This window comes from Musa acuminata, chromosome BXJ1-9, assembly GCF_036884655.1.
Source record: "Musa acuminata AAA Group cultivar baxijiao chromosome BXJ1-9, Cavendish_Baxijiao_AAA, whole genome shotgun sequence".
Lineage (NCBI taxonomy): Eukaryota > Viridiplantae > Streptophyta > Magnoliopsida > Zingiberales > Musaceae > Musa > Musa acuminata.
In genome coordinates, this window is record NC_088335.1 from 10,729,986 (window position 1) to 10,751,786 (window position 21,801).

At 34.9% G+C, this 21,801-nt stretch overlaps 3 protein-coding genes across 3 annotated transcripts; all 3 read right to left on the minus strand.

The window, feature by feature from the left end:
• Positions 1–982: 982 nt before the first annotated feature.
• LOC108951222 (uncharacterized) lies at positions 983–1,294 on the minus strand. Its single transcript, XM_018818083.2, has one exon. It carries the CDS (start codon positions 1,292–1,294, stop codon positions 983–985), a length of 312 nt encoding a protein of 103 aa, XP_018673628.2.
• Positions 1,295–4,496: 3,202 nt separating this feature from the next.
• LOC103998162 (inactive poly [ADP-ribose] polymerase RCD1-like) lies at positions 4,497–6,090 on the minus strand. Its single transcript, XM_065084493.1, has 4 exons — positions 5,213–6,090; positions 4,884–5,125; positions 4,729–4,811; positions 4,497–4,643 (listed from the first exon to the last, which is right to left on the minus strand). The coding sequence occupies exons 1-4, from the start codon at positions 6,088–6,090 to the stop codon at positions 4,497–4,499; spliced, it is 1,350 nt and encodes a 449-aa protein (XP_064940565.1).
• A 6,876-nt stretch (positions 6,091–12,966) lies between these two features.
• LOC135594070 (inactive poly [ADP-ribose] polymerase RCD1-like) lies at positions 12,967–14,724 on the minus strand. Its single transcript, XM_065084494.1, has 5 exons — positions 13,847–14,724; positions 13,518–13,759; positions 13,363–13,445; positions 13,143–13,277; positions 12,967–13,050 (listed from the first exon to the last, which is right to left on the minus strand). The coding sequence occupies exons 1-5, from the start codon at positions 14,722–14,724 to the stop codon at positions 12,967–12,969; spliced, it is 1,422 nt and encodes a 473-aa protein (XP_064940566.1).
• Positions 14,725–21,801: the final 7,077 nt, after the last annotated feature.

Here is a 21,801-nt window from a genome sequence, read left to right on the forward strand (position 1 = left end):
CAAACACCACATGACAATGCAAACGCTGCAAATGAATGTGAGATACATGCCAACAAAAATGTAATAAAGTATGAATTTTTATATAATTCTACTTTTAGATACTTGGTAGGGCATGCAAGTCATACAAAGCCGTATGCCAAGCCAGAAAAAGATCGTGCTTTGTATGAACATATTGTGGCTCTTATCAACCATATGGATTATACAACATTCAAAGTTAGACCATAGGAGAAATTTACATCTCGTTTTTCCAAATAAAAACAAAACTAGACAAAAGGCGTTGCATTGCAAACTTTGTCGGAATACAAGGATGCATGTTAAATTTATATAAGATACCGATGTCGAAACCCTCAATACAACCAGCTGAAATAATGAAATAGCAAAGCTGCTCAGAAGCTTTGGTATTATCTATTCATATGTATCCAGGAAGAGCTCGGTTTTAGAGGTGGCTGTAAAGATGAAAGAGCACTCAGTAAAACAAATGATATAGCATATTAGCATTAACGATTTTAGACTGTGTCTATATATAAGTTATGAGCAAATAGAAGTTTGTGAAAAGGAAAAAAAAAAGGAGATAAATATACTTGTTAAGAAGGGTATGTTCTAACAGTGTAAATCAGCATAGTCTTTGATGTGGAAATCTAGATGAAGATAATGATTGAAGAGGAGACATAAACTAGGTTTTAATGCACTTTGTTTGTCTTTCTTTTTCTTCGTCTTACCAATTAGGTTTCTGTGAAAGTGATAATAACATCAAACATCAGAGTACAAGTAGAAAAAAAAGGTTTTTAGTATGTGCAAGACAGATTTCTGCAAGCCAGATACTTATATATTGACAATTATTGCAAAGATCTCATGATCCTAGCAAATTCATGATGCAGAATTGTTGCGATGAACATCTACGACTAACTGCAGTCATGCCCTGCACCAGTGAGCTGGCTAGCTTACAAGTCACAAGATGAGATGATAGAGGGAAACATGGACGTCATAGCTTTGAAGGGGAGGAAGTGGGCGAAGAGATCATCTTCTTGAAGAAGTGGAGGAGGGAGAGAGCTATGCGGACTGTGGGGTCGATGCTGGCGACCTGCCTGAACTTTGCATGGACGAGCATCGCCGCCTCGACGCCCACCCCCAGCCTGGCCTGCTCGTCCTTGATCGCCTCCGTGCACAGCCCGCACACCCACACGCCGCCGAACTGCTCCTTCACCCACCCTATGTACTCCACCGTGCACTCCTCCCACATGCCGCAGCACCCGCACTCCGCCACCTTCACCACTTCACCGTTCCCCGCTGCCATTTCCTCCCTCTTCCACACCCTCTTCTTGTTATCCTGTCTTCAGCTCCTAGTATGACATCTGTAACTTCACTTATATGGAATCCATGGCTCAGTTTCGAGCTCGTAATAAAGCTCATAGTACTTTTTGGTGTTATATGTAGATGACAACTTCTTGTCGCCTTGTAATCAATGTCATATTACTTTAGGTAGATAACAACTTTTTGGCGCTTTGTGCGGAGCTCGTCATCTTCTCTGTGTAGGTGAATAGCACTACTTTAAAGAGAAAGTAGCAGAGCATCTTTCTGTATGCTTTCTCACAGGCTTGCTTTTCTTCTTTATCCATATGAAAACCATGAACTTAATTATTTCCAACAAAATGGCATTCACAGAAGGCATGCACATGTTATTTGTGATAGCCAATGGTTATGACCAAGTAAGGCATTAATATTTTGCTTTTGCTATGCCATCTTACACTTGAGAGGTCATACATGGCGGTAACACGAAGAGATGAATATATATACTTGGAAAGAGATGCTTTTGTGACAGATCTTTGGGAGGGTTCTCAACTCCTGTGAGATATCATATGATGCAGATACGTCAGGAAACCCAAAAGATCAGCAAATTTGATAGATTGATTGAAAGTCTTGTCCTCTAGTGAAAGCATCCATGGTTTGCTGAAACCACACCTCGTGCTAGAGAGAGAAGAAGCGAGGAGTGAGAATTCTGCAGGTAGACTTGCATGGAAGACTGGGAAGCTTTCATTCATATATATGTTTCAGCAACAGTGGCGGGAGAGAGTCCATCGTTTCTGCATAAATTGATAGGGTATCTTTTATAGGTTGGAACTATAGATCTCATCACAGTACCTTTGAGCAGTAGGTGCAGTAACAGTTGTCTCGTTGTCAACATTACGAGATACCCATAGCTTTCTAGATGGAGCAATCCATTGACAACTTGCTTTGCCATTGTTCAGCCTTTCTGAGGAATACAACATCGTTTTAGTGTCTGCCATTTTCTCCTTTAAATGAAGCCTTTTATGTCGGATTCTTTACAACAGTGTAGCCATATACGATATTATCAGTGAGCAAAACCCATCTATTGCTCGGAGTACTCTGAGACGAGATTTATTGGCTTTGGCGTAGGAAATGGACTGCAGACATTCACATGAAGACATTAATCAACCACCAAATTCTAAGGTACACGTATATTATATGTACATAGAGAAAGAGATAGAACGGGGCTCCATGCACCATTTGGAGCGGCACCTAACTCAACTTTTCGCTACCTTTTGTTGATCCCAGAGGCTTAGTTGTACTGTACTCCCTTGTTTTGTACTCCCTTATATAATAATAATAATAATAATAAATCACTTTCTATTGTGAGTAACCAAAAAGTCAAAAAAGAAAAGCTCATAATTGTAATGAGCTAAATGATAATAATAATAATAACCACAGAACTCAAAGGAAGTCATTGTAATGAGCTAAATGATAATAATAATAATAACCACAGAACTCAAAGGAAGTCATTGTAATGAGCTAAATGATAACCACAGAACAGATGTGTATGAAAGGAATTCTCACTACAGGTTTAGTAAACATAGGTCGAAAAGAGCGAAATCTGGGATAAATGTTCACAAACTTTTAAAATAGATATTTTTCCTCACTTTTTAGATGATTTTATTTGCTGGGCTTGGTTTGATTCGGTTCAATAAAATTTTAAACATTTTAGAAGTCAAACCATCTTCAAACTTTTTAATTAGATAACCAAAAATATATTTGAGAAATAAAATTTTATATTTTAATATAAGAATACTAAAATTTTATATGAAATCTAAAATACCTATAACCAAAAAAATTAGATTTCTATAATACAATATTATTTGTGCAATATATAAACATAGAATATTTTCAAATATCAAAAGAGCCATAAAATAAACATACATTTTAAAAAATTGACACTATTTATGTAGTTTAAAAAAATATTTAGAATATAAATACATTGTTATATTTAAAATATATAACTAAAACTATTTCAATATTTATACATTAATATATTTTCTAAAAATAACAATATGGCACATGCATTTTTATGTCTTTCAAAATATTTTCAATCCTTTTATAAATTTTGAAAGATTTTTTTATTTTCATATATTTATAATTTTATCCTTTTTTTTTGTTAATTTGGTTAGGTTTAATTCATTGCACTGATTCTTAATACATTGACCTTAAAATATTTCTAAAATATCTTTATTTTTTGTTAATTCATTTTGACTTATTTTTAAAATATTTCCTATATGTAACGAAAGTAATTTATCATTCAATGAGTTTTTTTTTTTTTTTGTGACATGCACTTTGAACAATAAGTACAAAATTGACATGAACATCTCTTATACCTATTCTTGGTCAGTTGTGATGATTCTCCAAAATTCGGTCTGCAAGTCTGTTCATGAAAGCCATTAAAAGACTACTCAAAGGAAGTCATTGTCATGAGCTAAATGATAACCACAGAACAGATGTAGACGAAAGGAATTAACACTGCAGGTTTAGTAAACATAGGTCGAAAAGAGCCAATAACAAAGCCAAAGGGCTCAGAAATCTTTTGTGTAGCAATGAACCGATATTTAAGCTCCCTTAGCGGCCGCTTGAGTCATTAGCCTTCTTTGAAGGAATTCACTTTGGCTTCATCCTCGACGTGGCAGTGTCTTTGATGTCATCAACATTTGGTGCCGCCTCCAATATACCCTATATTAAGATAGAAACATCGATTGCCTTACGGTAAATATGTGTAACACAACTTAGTTCTTGACGTGAGATTGTAAAAACGTTCATATTCCGTCATGTCACTATTTGATGTTTGCTTTTACAGAGATAAAGATAGTATGCAAGCAAGTATAGTTATAGTTAGTATTAACATTTAGGAAAGATTCTTGAACCCTACAAGTATAGAGTGATATATACATACAAGTCAAAATTGACTTGTAGTGTACGACCTTGTCATCCATAAATTTAACGTGAATGCAACAAAAAATAAAGAGAAAGCCAACTTACACGATCTGTGAATCTCTTTAAGGTAGATACAAGAAGATGATCCCCTAAAACCACACTTATCTTCCCAAGAAACTTTTCACTGGTTAGCGCACCCTTCTGCTAGACATTCATCAAACCAGAAAAATCAATTGCTCGACGAATGATCCAAAGAAGGTACATCAAACACTAGTGTTCTGTCACGTAGGAACCTGGAAATCAACATGATGGCGGAACAGCAACTCCTTCTCTATTGGAGAAGTGTGGTGTTGCACCTTATAGTACAAGAAAGTATATGGCATATTCTGATTTATCGCATGTCCTGGAAGTGATACCAACGTTTGTTTCTGCAAGAGACGGTCAATGATATGATAATTAGGACAGCTTCACCTCTGTGACCGACGCATTCAAAGAAAAGGTGGGTGTGCTCACAGGAGCGGAGAGCCGATCGAAACGTGGAATATTTCTTATCGGATTCTTGTCAAAGCGGAAATCGCTTAGATCAAAGAAGTACTCTGCCACATGCAAGAATAAAGATATCATTCAAAGAAGATGATCTAATGTCTTGAGTTATGATCATTGCATACCTTGGAGATTTGGGGGCAACTTGAAAATGACGACAGATCTTGGATGAATACGAGTATTTGCGTGGGTGGCCCATACCACGAAACACCTGGGATCCTTACGGTCGTCCACCCCAGAATCATAGTCATCGCTGCTGGGTGAATTTTGCAGAGAACCAGGCCGGACTTGTTCCAGGTTTCCCAAGATGACTTGGCATAGCAGCATGCACTGCACTCCGTTTCCGTCAACACTGCAAAGATTGACGCTGCAGAAATTTTCGGAAGAGCCAAATCAACTCACACAGTTGCATCGAAGCAAGAATCAGCGGTCGCTATAACCTAACACAAAGAACCTGGAGAAGGAACGGTGATATGGCGTAAGGTAGATGCCGCTGCCGAAAGCTGCTCCTACGGTGGGTGCGACCGCGGATCCAAATCCATAGGTCAGAATTCTGAGGATTTCCTGCGTCGTTGAACCAAACCATGCGTACTTGCCATTTGCATTGCCACGCTTCTCTCTCGTGGATCTCAGCTGACTCTCAAATGCTTGGTATTGCACTTGAGCGTCAGTATCTTTTGGAACATACTCGTATATGCACAGTACGTTCTCGGGATTGACAAAGGATGGCATCCCCGAAAGGAAAAGCTTCTCCATGAAGGCGAAGCTTTGGCTGTCCCTTTGCAGATTGAGTATTTTAGCCTCTGGGGCGGGAGGCCCATTTCCGTCGCCGACGATAACTTCTGTCACCATTTGAGGGGCCGGAACCGAATATGCCTGTGGCCTGACCACACCAGAAACCTGCTCACTGGGTTCGTCGGCTCCCCCGTCGAATGACAGGCAAGGGAAGAAGCATCGATCGGCCTCGTCGATCCATGCCACGTAGGCATGTTTCTTTGTGTTCGAGTTCGACATGACCATGCATAATAAGTCGACAAGCATTAGCTCGCAACCAAAGAAGACGACCATACAGGGCATCTGGTGGCGGAATCCGTCGATGATCGCCTCCCTCGCCGACTTGGGAAAATCGGTCCACTCGCCACGCTTGTAGTACAGGATGCGGCGGGGCAACCCGCTGTTTAAATAGTTCCTGTAAGTCCCCTGATCGGGCTTCCGATGCCAGCAAGTGAGATTCCTGACAGATGTACGTCTTGTTCCGACCAGAGGTAACTCAGAGGAACTTTGAGCAGTGCCGTCTTCCTCAACCGTGCGCTTCGAGCCTCTCGGATCCATTGCAAACGGGCTTCAAGAAACTAAAACACAGGTTATACTCTGCATGTATTCAAGAATTAGGTGGATTCAAGAATCAAATCAGTATGGAGCCAAGACAACACCCCTGTGCTGCCTGAATTCAAGAATTCAATTAGTATCATTAAAGCACTCGTACTAATCGAATCACCTAATGAAACCCCGAAGGCCGACAAACCTCATCGATCATGAAAAGACTAGGAATCCAATTCAGAAAGAAAAGAAGAAAAGGAGAAAAGCTTTTGTCACCTTGGTAATCACCAAAGGAACAGCAAGCAATGTTGGTGGCCTCAGACAACTCGAGAAAGAACACCCTTCTCTTTGATCCTCTTAGCCTTCCGATGCTTGCGTTGGCCGTAGAGAGGAGACTAAGGGCAGGATTTGGAAAATTGTGACACTCAAATGGAAAGGAAATGCACTTCGCAATAATGTCCGATACTTTTTATAAATGTACATTATTGTTCTCCAATCGACTTGATTGCCATAAAAGAAGAATAATATTTCTTACGGACTATAAATTATCGATGCTTGAAATTATGAAAAGGTTACTGCAAGTCTTTGGATTTATTTCATCGAGTGGAACCATCTTAGTTTTATATTCTACTTAATATTATATTCTATAGTCAATTAAGGCATAGATTAATCAAGGATATGAACATATGTGGATTACATACAAAATTATCAAGCCACTTCAATAATGGTAACAGAAATTTAATATGCATAATAGTCCTCAATTTAGATCCTAATGAATTTTCTACCATGCAGTGATGATATCAGGAAAGTAAAAAAGGGAAGCATTAATGTATATTTTCTTGATGTTTATGAGATGGAAACATGATTCATCTATGATTATGTAAAATTCTTGAATGTTTAGCTTTCAAATTAGCTAGAATAGAACTTCTTGTATATTTATTATTATTTTTTAATTCTTAAACATGGTGTTAAGAATAGTGACAGGTGACGACAAGATGCATAGCTTATGATTTTCATAAGAAAATTATTATATAAATCTAGAATAAAAACAACATTTTAAATGTTCACAAGCGTTAAAAAGAGATCTTTTTTTCATACCTTTTAGATGATTTTATTTTTCAAGGTTGGTTTGATTTGGTTCAATAAAATTTTAAACCTATTCGAAGTCAAACCATCTTCAAACTTTTTAACTAGATAACCTAAAAATCATTATAAATATATACTTGAGATTATTTTTTATTGAAATTTTATTGAACAATCTAAAATACATATCAACATAAAATTCAGATTATTTTTAAAAAATTAATACAATATTATTTGTATAATATATAAGCATAGACATTTTCAAATATCAAAAGGATCATAAAATAAACAAAAATTTTGACACTTTTTATAAAATGATATTTAAATATATTTCTAATAATATTTTTTTAATATGACTAAAACTAATTTAATATATATTATTTTTAGAAATAATAATATGGTTAATGCATTTTTATTTCTTTCATTTTATATTTCAAATTTTATATAAATTTTAAACGATTTTTTTATTTTTATATTATTATATTTTAATTTATTTTTTAAATTTGTTTAGGTTTAATTCAGTGCACCAATTATTAATACATTAACCAATTACTGATTATAAAGAAAAGAAAAGAAAAATTAAAGGATTATGATATTTGACAAAGAGCCAAAACTAATGATTTTTTAAAATAAATTCATCCTATTTTTAAATAAAAATATAAATCAAAATTAATAAAATAATAATTAATAATTAAAATGAAAGCCTAAAGTGGGATAAACAAATTTTAGAATGTTCTTTATCACTTTACTTTAGGTAAGCCAAAACTATTTTCAGGATGCATGACAACCTAAATTGCCTTTCACGTCTAACCTACAAATTTCTTAGGAAGGAATACATCTTGTAAACTCATATATACTCTTTTACTCTATTCTTTCTTTATACAAGCATCTTAAACAAATCCTATATAGTATATAGTATGCAAAACAACCTAAATTATTATTAGTATCTTGAAGAATCTCTAAAGATAGAATGTATCGTGTAAGTTCAATTTTATCTTTTCACTTTATTCTTTATCTATGTAAGCTTTCTAAATAAATCATTTTCAAAACACAATGTAAGTTAAATCCTCATCGGCATCTCAAAAATTCTTTCAAGATGAAGTGCATCTCTTAGACTCTAATATACCTTACATTGTATTATTCCTCCTAAATAAATCTTTTCAGGATATGAAGCAATCTATATTACCATCAACATCTTGAATAATCTCTTAGAATTGAGTGTTTCTCGTTGGCTCAACTATATTATTCTCAAGTCTTCTTCTAGGTAAGTTTCTTACGCAAATCCTTCGTAAGATACAAAGCAGCCTAAATCATTATCAACATCTCACAAACTCAATTATGTTATTCCATTCAATTCTTCCTCTAAGTAAACTTCATATATAAATCATTATCAATATCTTGAAGAATTTCTTAAAATAAAGTGTCTTATAGACTCTAACTATACTCTTCCACTCTATTCTTTTTTCAGATAAGCTCTTTAGCAAACCTTATGCAAGACAAAGGACTTTATTTTTCCATGAGGTAAGCTTCTAAGCAAATCCTTTTCAAGACAAAAAATAATATAAATCTCTACCAACATCTTAAAGAATCTCTTAAAATAGAATGCATCTCTTAAACTCAATTATGCCCTTTCACTCTATTCTTCCTCTTGCTTCCCAAGCAAGCCTTTTTAGGACACAAAATAATCTAAATTCCCATCAATATCTTGAAGAATCTCTTAACAAACTCTTTTAGGATACAAAGTAGCCTAAATTGTCATCAATATCTTGAAGAATTTCTTAGGATGGAGTACATCTCATAACCTTCATATATAAATTATTATTAGCATCATGAAGAATTTCTTAAAATGGAATATGTTTCACAAACTCAACTATACCATTCCCCTCCATTCTTTCTTTAGAGAAGCTCTCTAAGCAAACCTTGTACAAGACACAAAGCAATCTAAATCTTATTAGTATATTGTAGACTTAAATACACCCTTTCACTCTATTTTTCCTCAAGGTAAGCTTGTTAAGCAAACCCTTTTTGAGACATAGAGTACATCACTTCCCAAGCAAACCCTTTCTCTAAGCAAATTTTGAAAAATCTCTTAAAATTGAGTACATCACTTAAACTCAATTGTGCTCTTCCACTCTATTCTTCCTCTACGTATACTTCCTAAGCAAACCCTTTCATGACACAAAGCAACCTAAATTGCATTAATATCTTGAAGAATCTCTTAGGATGGAGCATTTCGCTAATTCAACTATAACCTTCTACTCCATTTTTATTTAAGTAAGCTCTCTAAATAAACATTTTTCAAGATGTAAAGCAGCCTAAAATGTTATCAATATCTTCAAGAATATCTCAAGATATTGTAGACTCAATTATATTTTTTCATTTAATTCTTTCTCCGGATAGACTTCCAAAGAAAACCCTTTTCAAAATATATAATAATATAAATTATTATCGACATCTCTAAGAATCCACGAACTGCATATATTAAACTCAACTAAACCCTTCTGCACCATTCTTCCTCTAGGTAAGCCTTCTCTTAATCTAACTCTTTGTAGAATGTATAGCAACCAAAGCTTTCTAAGAAAACCTTTTTAAAATATTAAACAGCCTAAATCATCATCAATATTTTTAATAATCACTGGGGATGGAGTGTGTCATGTTGACTCAACTACGACCTTCTACTCTATTCTTTCAAGGCAAGCTCCCTAGGCAAACCTATTCTAAGAAGCACAACAACCTAAATTATCATTAATATATCAAAGATAGAGTGTGTCACATGGACTCAACTATGTCTTTCCACTCTATCCTTCGTCTAGGTAAGCCTCATAAGTAAATCCTTTTAAGAACGCATAAAAATCTAAATCATCATTAACATCTTGAAGAATCTCTCAAGATAGAGTGTGTCGAGTAGACTTAATTATACTTGTTTACTTCATTCTTCCTCAAAGTAGGTTGCATTTTTAATAATCTTAATTTTTCTAGAAGAAAAGTGAGGTGTTAAAATGTGAGCAAATAAGACATGTTATAAAGTCTCATTAGACGCTTATGCTCAAATTCGAAGCAATTATGTAGAAAATAACCTGAATATTGATGATTATAATACTATGATCTTTATGCTGACTTCTTTTTTAATTACATCATCAATAGGTCTTAAGGGTCCATTGTCACTCCTCAATGATAGGGACCACATAAGGGTCATCATCACTCATGGGAATACATGAAGGAATTAATGAATGACATCTACATTATTTAATCATGTGCTTGGGATTCATATCAAGAATTACTTTAAAATCATCTAATATGATTATTACTACTATCACTTTAAAATCATCCGAGATCTCTTTTGCCTCCAACACTTTCATTTAGCTTGGACATTTTTATAGCTTTATGATCAATAATGAAATTACGAATCACTCTCATGTCCACCATTGCATGAATCGTTCAACTATTGAGCTTAATATCTACATCCATTAGCCAATTACTTCCTATTTTAAGTTGCTTTTGTTTTACTGACTCAACCCTATAATGCATTCAATAAATGCATTGCTCTCATCTAGAATTCTTGCTATGCCTCATCTTCAGTACTAGATTCAAAATTGTGATTAATTAGATTCTGTTTTAGAGATTAACTAAAAATATTATGTTGTAAATAGATGAGACATTACTAGTTATTATTGTATTAATTAAATAGACTTAGAAATGAGATTAGATGGTGATGGAAAGGGATTTGATGATTTAGAAAGAGGAAGAGTTTCACTAGATACTCTGATGATTTAGAAAAAGGAAGAGAAAGGGATGTGTATACATAAGAGTTACAAAATTGACATAAACATCTCTGACACCATTCTCGGTCAGTGTCGATGATTCTGCAACAATCGATCTGCAAGTCTTTACATGAAGTCGATCAAAAGACTACTCAAAGGAAGTCATTGTAATGAGCTAAATGATAACCACAGAACAGATGTAGATGACAGGAATTATCACTCCAGGTTTAGTAAACATAGGTCGAAAAGAGCCAATAATGCTATTTGGCTCCCTTAGCGGCCGCTTGAGTCATTAACCTTCTTTGCAGCAATGCTATTTGGCTTTATCTTCGACGTGGCAGTGTCGCCCATACTATGATATTTGGCTTCATCCTCGACGTGGCAGTGTCGTTCATGATATGAGCATTTAGTGCCGCCTGCAAGATAACCTTTATTAAGATGGAAACATTGCTTGCCTTATAGTAAATATGTGTAACACAACTCAATTCTTGAATGTTTAATTTTCAAATTAGCTACAATAGAATTTCTTGTATATTTATTATTATTATTATTTTGATTCTCAAACATGGTGTTAAGAATAGTAACATGAGATGACGAGAGAGTCTAAATGAAGAGCTTATTATTTTCATAAGATAATCATTATACAAAATCAATGATAGAAACAACATTTTAAATGTTCACAAATTTTTAAAATAGATATTTTTCCTCACTTTTTAGATGATGTTATTTGCTGGGCTTGGTTTGATTTGTTCAATAAAATTTTAAACCGGTTCGAAGTCAAACCATCTTCTAACTTTTTGATTAGATAACCAAAAATACATTTGAGAAATAAAATTTTATATTTTAATATAAGAATACTAAAATTTTATATGAAATCCAAAATACATATCAACAAAAAATTTATATTTTTTAAAAAAATTAATACAATATTATTTAGTGCATATAAACAGAGAATATTTTCAAATATCAAAAGAACCATAAAATAAACATACATTTTAAAAAATTGACACTATTTATATAGTTTAAAATAATCTTTAGAATATAAATATATTGTTATATTTTTATTATATATTTTAATATACCGAAAACTATTTTAATATTTATAAACTATTTTGTGACATGCACATTGAAGAATAAGTACAAAATTGACATGAACATCTCTTATACCCTTTCTTGGTCGGTGTCGATGATTCTCCAACAGTCGATCTGCAAGTCTGTTCATGAAAGCGATTAAAAGACTACAAAAAGGAGGTCATTGTACTGAGCTAAATGATAACCACAGAACAGATGTAGATGAAAGGAATTATCACTACAGGTTTAGTAAACATAGGTCGAAAAGAGCCAATAACAAAGCCAAAGGGCTCAGAAATCTTTTGTGCAGCAATGAACTGATAGTTAAGCTCGCTTAGCGGCCGGTTGAGTCATTAGCCTTCTTTGAAGGAATGCTATTTGGCTTCATCCTCGACGAGGCAGTGTCTTTCATGTCATCAGCATTTGGTGCCGCCTCCAATATACCCTATATTAAGATGGAAACATCGATTGCCTTGCAGTAAATATGTGTAACACAACTTAGTTCTTGACGTGAGATTGTAAAAACGTTCACATTCCGTCATGTCACTATTTGATGTTTGCTTTTACAGAGATAAAGAAAGTATGCAAGCAAGTATAGTTATAGTTAGTATTAACATTTGGGAAAGATTCTTGAACCCTACAAGTATAGAGTGATATATACATACAAGTCAAAATTGACTTGTAGTGTACGACCTTGTCATCCATAAATTCAAGCCTGAATCCAGCAACATATTGCTGTATTTTCTCTTCTTTCATCCCATGAAATATGTGTACGTGAAAACATGTTAACATGGACTTTACAACCTTGTCATCCATCAAAGCGGTAGGAGATGTATATACATATATTCTTCATAGACTACTTTACAACCTTGTCATCCATCCGTAAAGGATTTGCATGTAAAGCAAGAAGTCCTCTAATATAACGTGAATGCAACAAAAAATAAAGAGAAAGCCAACTTACACGATCTCTGGATCACTTTAAGGTAGATACAAGAAGCTGATCCCCTAAAACCACACTTATCTTCCCAAGAAACTTTTCACCAGTTAGCGCACCCTTCTGTTAGGCATTCATCAGACCAGAAAAATCAATCGCTCAACGTATGATCCAAAGAAGGTACATCAAACACAAATGTTCTGCCACGTAGGAACCTGGAAATCAACATGATGGCGGAACAGCAACTCCTTCTCTATTGGAGAAATGTGGTGTTGAACCTTAGTGTACAAGACAGTATATGGCATATGCTGATTTATCGCATGTCCTGCAAGTGATACGAACATTTGTTTCTGCAAGAAACGGTCAATGATATGATAATTAGGACAGCTTCACCTCTGTGACCGACGCATTCAAAGAAAAGGTGGGTGTGCTCACAGGACCGGAGAGCCGATTGAAAGGTGGAATATTTCTTATCGGATTCTTGTCAAAGCGGACATCGCTTAGATCAAAGAAGTACTCTGCCACATGCAAGAATAAAGATATCATTAAAAGAAGATGATCTAATGTCTTGAGTTATGATCATGGCATACCTTGGAGATTTGGGGACAACTTGAAAATGACGACAGATCTTGGATGAACACGAGTATTTGCGTGGGTGGCCCATACCACGAAACACCTGGGATCCTTACGGTCGTCCACCCCAGAATCATAGTCATCGCTACTGGGTGAATTTTGCAGAGAACCAGGCCGGACTTGTTCCAAGTTTCCCAAGATGACTTGGCATAGGAGCATGCACTGCACTCCGTTTCCGTCAACACTGCAAAGATTCACGCTGCAGAAATTTTCGGAAGAGCCAAATCAACTCACACAGTTGCATCGAAGCAAGAATCAGCGGTAGCTATAACCTAACACAAAGAACCTGGAGAAGGAACGGTGATATGGCGTAAGGTAGATGCCGCTGCCGAAAGCTGCTCCTACGGTGGGTGCGACCGCGGATCCAATTCCACAGGTCAGAATTCTGAGGATTTCCTGCGTCGTTGATCCAAACCATGCGTACTTGGCATTTGCATTGCCACGCTTCTCTCTCGTGGATCGCAGCTGACTCTCAAATGCTTGGTATTGCACTTGAGCGTTAGTATCTTTTGGAACATACTCGTATATGCACAGTACGTTCTCGGGCTTGACAAAGGATGGCATCCCCCAAAGGAAAAGCTTCACCATAAAGGCGAAGCCTTCGCTGTCCCTTTTCAGATTGAGTATGTTAGCCTCTGGGGCGGGAGGCCCATTTCCGTCGCCGGCGATAACTTCTGTCACCATTTGAGGGGACGGAACCGAATATGCCTGTGGCCTGACCACACCAGAAACCTGCTCACTGGGTTCGTCGGCTCCCCCGTCGAATGATAGGCAAGGGAAGAAGCATCGATCGGCCTCGTCGATCCATGCCACAGAGGTATGTTTCTTTGTCATCGAGTTCGACATGACCATGCATAATAGGTCGACAAGCATTAGCTCGCAACCAAAGAAGACGGCCATACAGGGCATCTGGTGGCGGAATCCATCGATGATCGCCTCCCTCGCCGACTCGGGAAACTCGGTCCACTCGCCACGCTTGTAGTACAGGATGCGGCGGGGCAACCCGCTGTTTAAATAGTTCCTGTAAGTCCCCTGATCGGGCTTCCGATGCCAGCAAGTGAGATTCCTGACAGATGTACGTCTTGTTCCGAGCAGTGGTAATTCAGAGGAACTTCGAGCAGTGCCGTCTTCCTCGACCGTGCGCTTCGAGCCTCTCGGATCCATTGCAAACGGGCTTCAAGAAACTAAAACACAAGTTATACTCTGCATGCATTCAAGAATTAGGTGGATTCAAGAATCAAATCAGTATGGAGCCATGACAACACCCCTTTGCTGCCTGAATTCAAGAATTCAATTGGTATCATCAAAGCACTCATACTAATCGAATCACCTAATGAAACCCCGAAGGCCGACAAACCTCATCGATCATGAAAAGACTAGGAATCCAATTCAGAAAGAAAAGAAGAAAAGGAGAAAAGCTTTTGTCACCTTGGTAATCACCGAAGGAACAGCAAGCAATGTTGGTGGCCTCAGACAACTCGAGAAAGAACACCCTTCTCTTTGATCCTCTTAGCCTTCCGATGCTTACGTTGGCCGTAGAGAGGAGACTAAGGGCAGGATTTGGAAAATTGTGACACTCAAATGGAAAGGAAATGCACTTCGCAATAATGTCCGATACTTTTTATAAATGTACATTATTGTTCTCCAATCGACTTGATTGCCATAAAACAAGAATAATATTTCTTATGGACTATAAAATATCGATGCTTGAAATTATGAAAAAAGTTACTGCAAGTCTTTGGATTTATTTCATCGAGTGGAACCATCTTAGTTTTATATTCTACTTAATATTATATTCTATAGTCAATTAAGGCATAGATTAATCAAGGATATGAACATATGTGGATTACATACAAAATTATCAAGCCACTTCAATAATGGTAACAGAAATTTAATATGCATAATAGTCCTCAATTTAGGTCCTAATGAATTTTCTACCATGCAGTGATGATATTAGGAAAGTAAAAAAGGGGCGCATTAATGTATATTTTCTTGATGTTTATGAGATGGAAACATGATTCATCTATGATTTTATAAAATTCTTGAATGTTTATTTTTCAGATTAGCTATAATAGAATTTCTTGTATATTTATTTTTTTATTTTAGTTCTCAAATATGGCGTTAAGAATAGTGACATGTGATGACAAGATGCATAGCTTATGATTTTCATAAGAAAATTATTATATAAATATATAATAAAAAGAACATTTTAAATGTTCACAAGTTTTAAAAAGAGATCTTTTTTTTCATACCTTTTATATTATTTTATTTTTCAAGATTGGTTTGATTTGGTTCTAAGTCAAATCATCTTCAAACTTTTTAACTAGATAACCTAAAAGTCATTATAAGGATATATTTGAGAAATAAAACTTATATTTTAATATAACAATATTAAAATTTTAGTGAACAATCTAAAATACATATCAACATAAAATTCAGATTATTTTTTAAAAATTAATACAACATTATTTGTATAATATATAAACATAAAACATTTTCAAATATCAAAAGGATCAATAAATAAACAAAAAAATTGACACTTTTTATGAAATGATATTTAAATATATTTCTAATAATATATTTTTAATATGAATAAAACTATTTTAATATATATTATTTTAGAAAATAATAATATGGTTGACGCATTTTTATGCCTTTTATTTTATATTTCAAATTTTATATAAATTTTAAAATATTTTTCTATTTTCTATTATTATATTTTTAATTTATTTTTTAAAATTTATTTAGGTTTAATTCATCGCACCAATTCTTAATACATTAACCAAGTACTGAGTATAAAGAAAGGGACAGAAAAATTAAATGATTGTGATATTTGACAAAGAGCCAAAACCAATAATTTTTTAATAAATTCATCCTATTTTTAAATAAAAATATAAATCAAAATTAATAAAATAATAATTAGTAATTAAGATGAAAAACTAAAGTGGGATAAACAAATTTTGTAATATTCTTTATCACTTTACTTTAAGTAAGACAAAACTATTTTCACGATGTATGACAACCTAAATCACCTTCGACGTCTAGCCTAAGAATTTCTTAGGAAGAAGTATATCTTATAGACTTATCTATACTCTTTCACTCTATTCTTTCTTTATGCAAGCATCTTCATCAAATCTTATATAGGATACAAAGCTACCTAAATTATTATCAGCATCTTGAAGAATCTCCAAAGATAGAGTGTATCGTGTAAGCTCAATTTTATCTTTTCACTTCATCCTTTATCTATGTAAGCTTTCTAAATAAATTATTTTCAAAACACAAAGTAAGTTAAATCCTCATCGGCATCTCAAAGATTCTCTCATGATGAAGTGCATCTCTTAGACTCTAATGTACCTTACATTGTATTATTCCTCCTAAGTAAATCTTTTCAGGATACAATACAACCTATATTACCATCAACATCTTGAATAATCTCTTAGAATTGAATATTTTTTGTTGGCTCAACAATGTTATTCTCAAGTTTTCTTCTAGGTAAGTTTGTTAAGCAAATCCTTTGTAAGACACTAAACAGCCTAAATCGTTATTAATATCTCATAAACTCAATTATGTCATTCTATTCAATTCTTCCTCCTTCCTATATAAATCATTATCAATATCTTGAATAATTTCTTAAAATAAAGTGTCTCGTAGACTCAACTATACTCTTTCACTCTATTCTTTTTTCAGATAAGCTCCTTAAGCAAACCTCATGTAAGACACAAAATAATCTAAATCTTATCAGCATCTTAAATAATCCTTCAAGATAGAATACATCTTGTATACTCAAATGTATCCTTTTACTCCATTCTTCCTTGAGGTAAGCTTCTTAAGCAAACCCTTTTCAAGACATAAAATAGCATAAATCTCTATCAATATCTTGAAGAATCTCTTAAAATAAAATACATCTCTAAAACTCAATTATGCCCTTCCACTCTATTCTTCCTCTGGGTATGCTTCCTAAGCAAACATTTTTAGAATACAAAATAACTTAAATTGCCATCAATATCTTAAAGAATCTCTTAGCAAACTATTTTAGGACATAAAGCAGCCTAAATTGTCATCAATATCTTGAAGAATTTCTTAGGATGGAGTACATCTCACAAACTCAATTGTATCATTCTATTTAATTCTTCCTCTATGTAAGCTTCGTATATAAATCATTATTAGCATCATGAAGAATTTATTAAAATGGAGTATATTTCGAAGGCTCAACTATACCCTTCCACTTCATTCTTGCTTTAGAGAAGCTTTCTAAGCAAACCTTGTATAAGACATAAAGCAATCTAAATCTTATCAGTATCTTAAATAATCCTTCAAGATAAAATATATCTTGTAGACTCAAATATGCCCTTTCACTCCATTTTTCCTCGCTTTCCAAGCAAACCCTTTTAGACACATAGCAACTTAAATCCCCATCAACATTTTAAAAAATCTCTTAAAATTGAGTGTATCACTTAAACTCAATTGTGCCCTTTCACTCTATTCTTTCTCTAGGTATACTTCCTAAACAAACCCTTTCATGATACAAAATAACCTAAATTACATTAATATCTTGAAGAATTTCTTAGGATGGTGGATTTTGCTAACTCAACTATAACTTTCTACTCCATTATTATTTAGGCAAGCTCTCTAAATAAATACTTTTCAAGATGTAAAATAGCCTAAAATGTTATTAACATCTTCAAGAATGTCTCAAGATATTATAGACTCATTTGTGCCTTTTTATTTAATTCTTCTTCGGGAAAGACTTTCTAAGAAAACACTTCAAAATATAGAATTGTTGAATCTCAGATTTTGATGATGAAGTCAATTGTCATTTGTTATCTAATCCATATATTGAGATAAGTGTGCAGGATTAACTATGATGGAAGAAAGACATGCAGCAGGAGTTGCGCCGGAGTCAAGACTATGATCACGTTGGAAGTTCAAGAGTTCGACGGAAGTCCGGACGGTCGTCGGAGGTTCTGCGGGAACAAATCCGAGAAGTCCAGGAGCTTGCTAAAGAAGCTCGTCGAAACTTGCCAAGTGGATCATCGCAAGTCCAGGAGTTTGCCGAAAGTCCGCCGGAGTATCACCGAAGGTTCGTCGGATGTTCGCTGGAAGTTCACCGGAAGCTCGCTAGAAGAAGCGATTGACGCACCGGAGCAAGTTGTAGTAAATGTCTTAAGAAATATCATAGTTAGAATGTAGATTAAGTTAGGAATGGGAGATGATCCCATTAACTTAATTTGGGGGCAATTGGGCCATTGATAGACCCAAATTGGGTTGAATGGATCAACCTATTTGGACCAGAATTGCCAGGGTCGACGGTGGCACCACCCAGGAGATGGTCTCCCAGGAAAGCTAGGCGGTGCAACCGCCCCAATTAGGTGGTGGCATCGCCTGGGCTCAGTCTTCGAGCGAGATTGGGCGGTGCAACCGCCCCTGTTAGGCGGTGGCATTGCCCAGAGGCTCAGTCTCCGAGCTGCCAAGCGGTTGTACCGCCCCAATCAGGAGGTAGTACCGCCAGGACCCCGAAAATCCAAAAAAAGACATTTTTGAGCTCCAAATTCAAACTAGTTTGGGACCTATATATACCCCACCCTTTCCTGTATGAAAGGGCATCGAAAATCCAATCTTACTCTATGATTTTTAGAGCTCAAAAGTGTTGTAAAGGCTAGAAGTTCTCCCTTTTTTCTTCCAAGTTTTTATCTTTAAATAGAGGAGAGAAATTTCTGTAATGGTTGTCTCCTAAGCCCGTCAAAAGGAGTGAAACTGTAAAAGGGTGGTTGGCCTTCGCCTATTGAAGGAAGGCCTCTAGTGGATGTCGATGACCTCGTTGGTGGAGGAAGCCAAAAGTGGATGTAGGTCAAGATTGATCGAACCACTCTAAATCTCGGTTTGCATTTACTTTGAGCATCTTATCTTTACTGCAAATCTCCTCAGTAGCTTACTGCCCTCTGCTTATTTACGAACGTGTTTCATAGTTAAGTATTTTCCGAATCGACGTTAAGACGGAAATAACTTTTATCGTACGAACGTCATATTCCAGTTTGCTATTACATTCTGTTATCTATCTTAACTGCAAACTGCCTCTATATATTTGCTTTAACTGCATCTCGCTTGATCACAAGTTAAAGTGATTTACGAATCGTCTTTCTTACCAAAATAGCTTTTATCGTACGAACGCAGTTTTAATCGTCGAAAGTTTTCCGCTGCACTAATTCACCCACTTCCCCCCCCCCCCCTCTTAGTGCTCTTGATCCTAACAAGAATAACATAAATTATTATGGACATCTCTAAGAATCCACGAGGATATACATTAAACTTAACTATATCCTTCTACACCATTCTTCCTCTAGGTAAGCTTCTCCCGAACTAACTCTTTGTAGGATATAGAGCAACCTAGATGTAATTAATACCAACCTAAATTATCATTAGCATTTCGAAGAATCTATAAAAAGTGCATATTACAAACTCAGACTATTCTTCTTTCTTTCTTCCTCATAAGCTTTCTAAGCAAATCCTTTTTAGAATATAAAATAACCTAAATCATCATCAATATTTTTAATAATCACTAAGGATGGAGTTTGTCAAGTTGATTTAACTGTGACCTTTTACTCCATTCTTCTAAGGCAAGCTCCTTAGGAAAACATATTCTAGGAAGCACAACAACCTAAATTATCAAGAGTATCACGTGGACTCAATTATGTCCTTCTACTCTATCCTTCATCTAGGTAAGCCTCATAAGCAAATCTTTTAAAAATACATAGCATCCTAAATCATCGTTAATATCTTGAACAATCTCTCATGATAGAGGATAGAGTGTGTGGAGTAGACTTAATTATACTCGTTTACTTCATTCTTCCTCAAAGTATAGTGTGTTTTTAATAATCTTATTTTTTCTAGAAAAAAATGATGTGTCAAAATGCGAGCAATTAAGATATGCTATAATGTATCATTAGAGGCTTCGCTTCGGTTCAAACTCGAAGCAATTGTGTAGATACAACATCTAGTAACTTGAATATTGATGATTATAACATTATGATATTTATGTTGATTTTTTTTTAATTACATCATCATCAATAGTTCTTAAGGGTCTATTGTCACTCCTCAGGACCACATAAGGGTCATCATTGCCCATGGGAATACATGAAGGAATTGATGAATGACATCTATATTATTTGCCTTGAACACTTTCATCATTAATACTCTTTTGTCTTGAACACTTTCATTTAAAATCATCTAATATCACTATTATCATATTAGTACTTCTCCGTATCTTTATCTTGATTGGACTTGAAGATCTCTTTTACCTCCAACACTTTCATTTGGTTTGGACTTTTCTCTAGCTTTATGATCAATAATGAAATTATGAATCGTGCTATGTCCACTATTGCATAAATCGTTCAACCATTAAGCTTGATATCTACTTCCATTAGCCAATTACTTTCTATTTTAAGTTGCTTTTATTTTACTGACTCAACCCTAGAATGCATTCAATAAGTGCATTGCTCCCATCTAGAATTCTTGCTATGCCTCATCTTCAGTACTAGATTCAAAATTACTCAAACTAAGAACAACAATCTTATACTTGCAATGCATTACTTCTCATTTTGAGTGGCCAACTTTGGTAGTGCTCTTTTATGTTTGCTTAAATGAGATCGAAGCACACTTCAACATTTGTAAGCCTCTCACGTCAACACTTCCATGCTTGGCAGAGCATTTCTTATAACTTTAGCCCAATCAACACTCTTCCTCCATTTAAGGAGAGTTGCCTACTTCAAGATAACCCTCTTCACTATTATGCTTATCTTGAGCATCTCCTCCCACGAGTTTATATAAAAATTCTCTTTATTCATTTTCCCATCATCTTAAAGAAAATTTTCTAGTTTATTAACTAGAACGAAGATCAAATTTGACTTGATCGAAAGAATATCTTTAACAGATTCTGATCTTAATCTTGAATTCCCTAAAAACATGTCTTCCGAGTATTCATTAATTTTTTCTTGTTTTCTAGAACTCACTGCCAGTGAGATTTGGTACATCCTTTAATTTTTTTTAGTATAAGCGCTTGACAAATTTTATGTTATTTTAAATGGAGTCTTGGGAATATTCAGTAAAACAATCAATAGTCTTTGGTCAGTGTTGATGATTCTGCGGCAATTAGTCTACAAATCTGTACATGAAAGCAACTAAACGCCGCTCAAAAGAAGTCAATGTCAAAGCAAGCAGGAGGTAAGCAACCAATGCCCTTAAGAA

Coding starts and splice junctions, on each gene's coding strand:
- LOC135594070 (XM_065084494.1), bottom strand. CDS start 14,724: ATGGATCCGAGAGGCTCGAAGCGCACGGTCGAGGAAGACGGCACTGCT. Junction 13,446..13,517: donor GTTGTCCCCAAATCTCCAAG/GTATGCCATGAT, acceptor TGCATGTGGCAG/AGTACTTCTTTGATCTAAGC. Junction 13,278..13,362: donor TCAATCGGCTCTCCGGTCCT/GTGAGCACACCC, acceptor CGTTTCTTGCAG/AAACAAATGTTCGTATCACT.
- LOC103998162 (XM_065084493.1), bottom strand. CDS start 6,090: ATGGATCCGAGAGGCTCGAAGCGCACGGTTGAGGAAGACGGCACTGCT. Junction 5,126..5,212: donor TATCACCGTTCCTTCTCCAG/GTTCTTTGTGTT, acceptor AAATTTCTGCAG/CGTCAATCTTTGCAGTGTTG. Junction 4,812..4,883: donor GTTGCCCCCAAATCTCCAAG/GTATGCAATGAT, acceptor TGCATGTGGCAG/AGTACTTCTTTGATCTAAGC.
- LOC108951222 (XM_018818083.2), bottom strand. CDS start 1,294: ATGGCAGCGGGGAACGGTGAAGTGGTGAAGGTGGCGGAGTGCGGGTGC.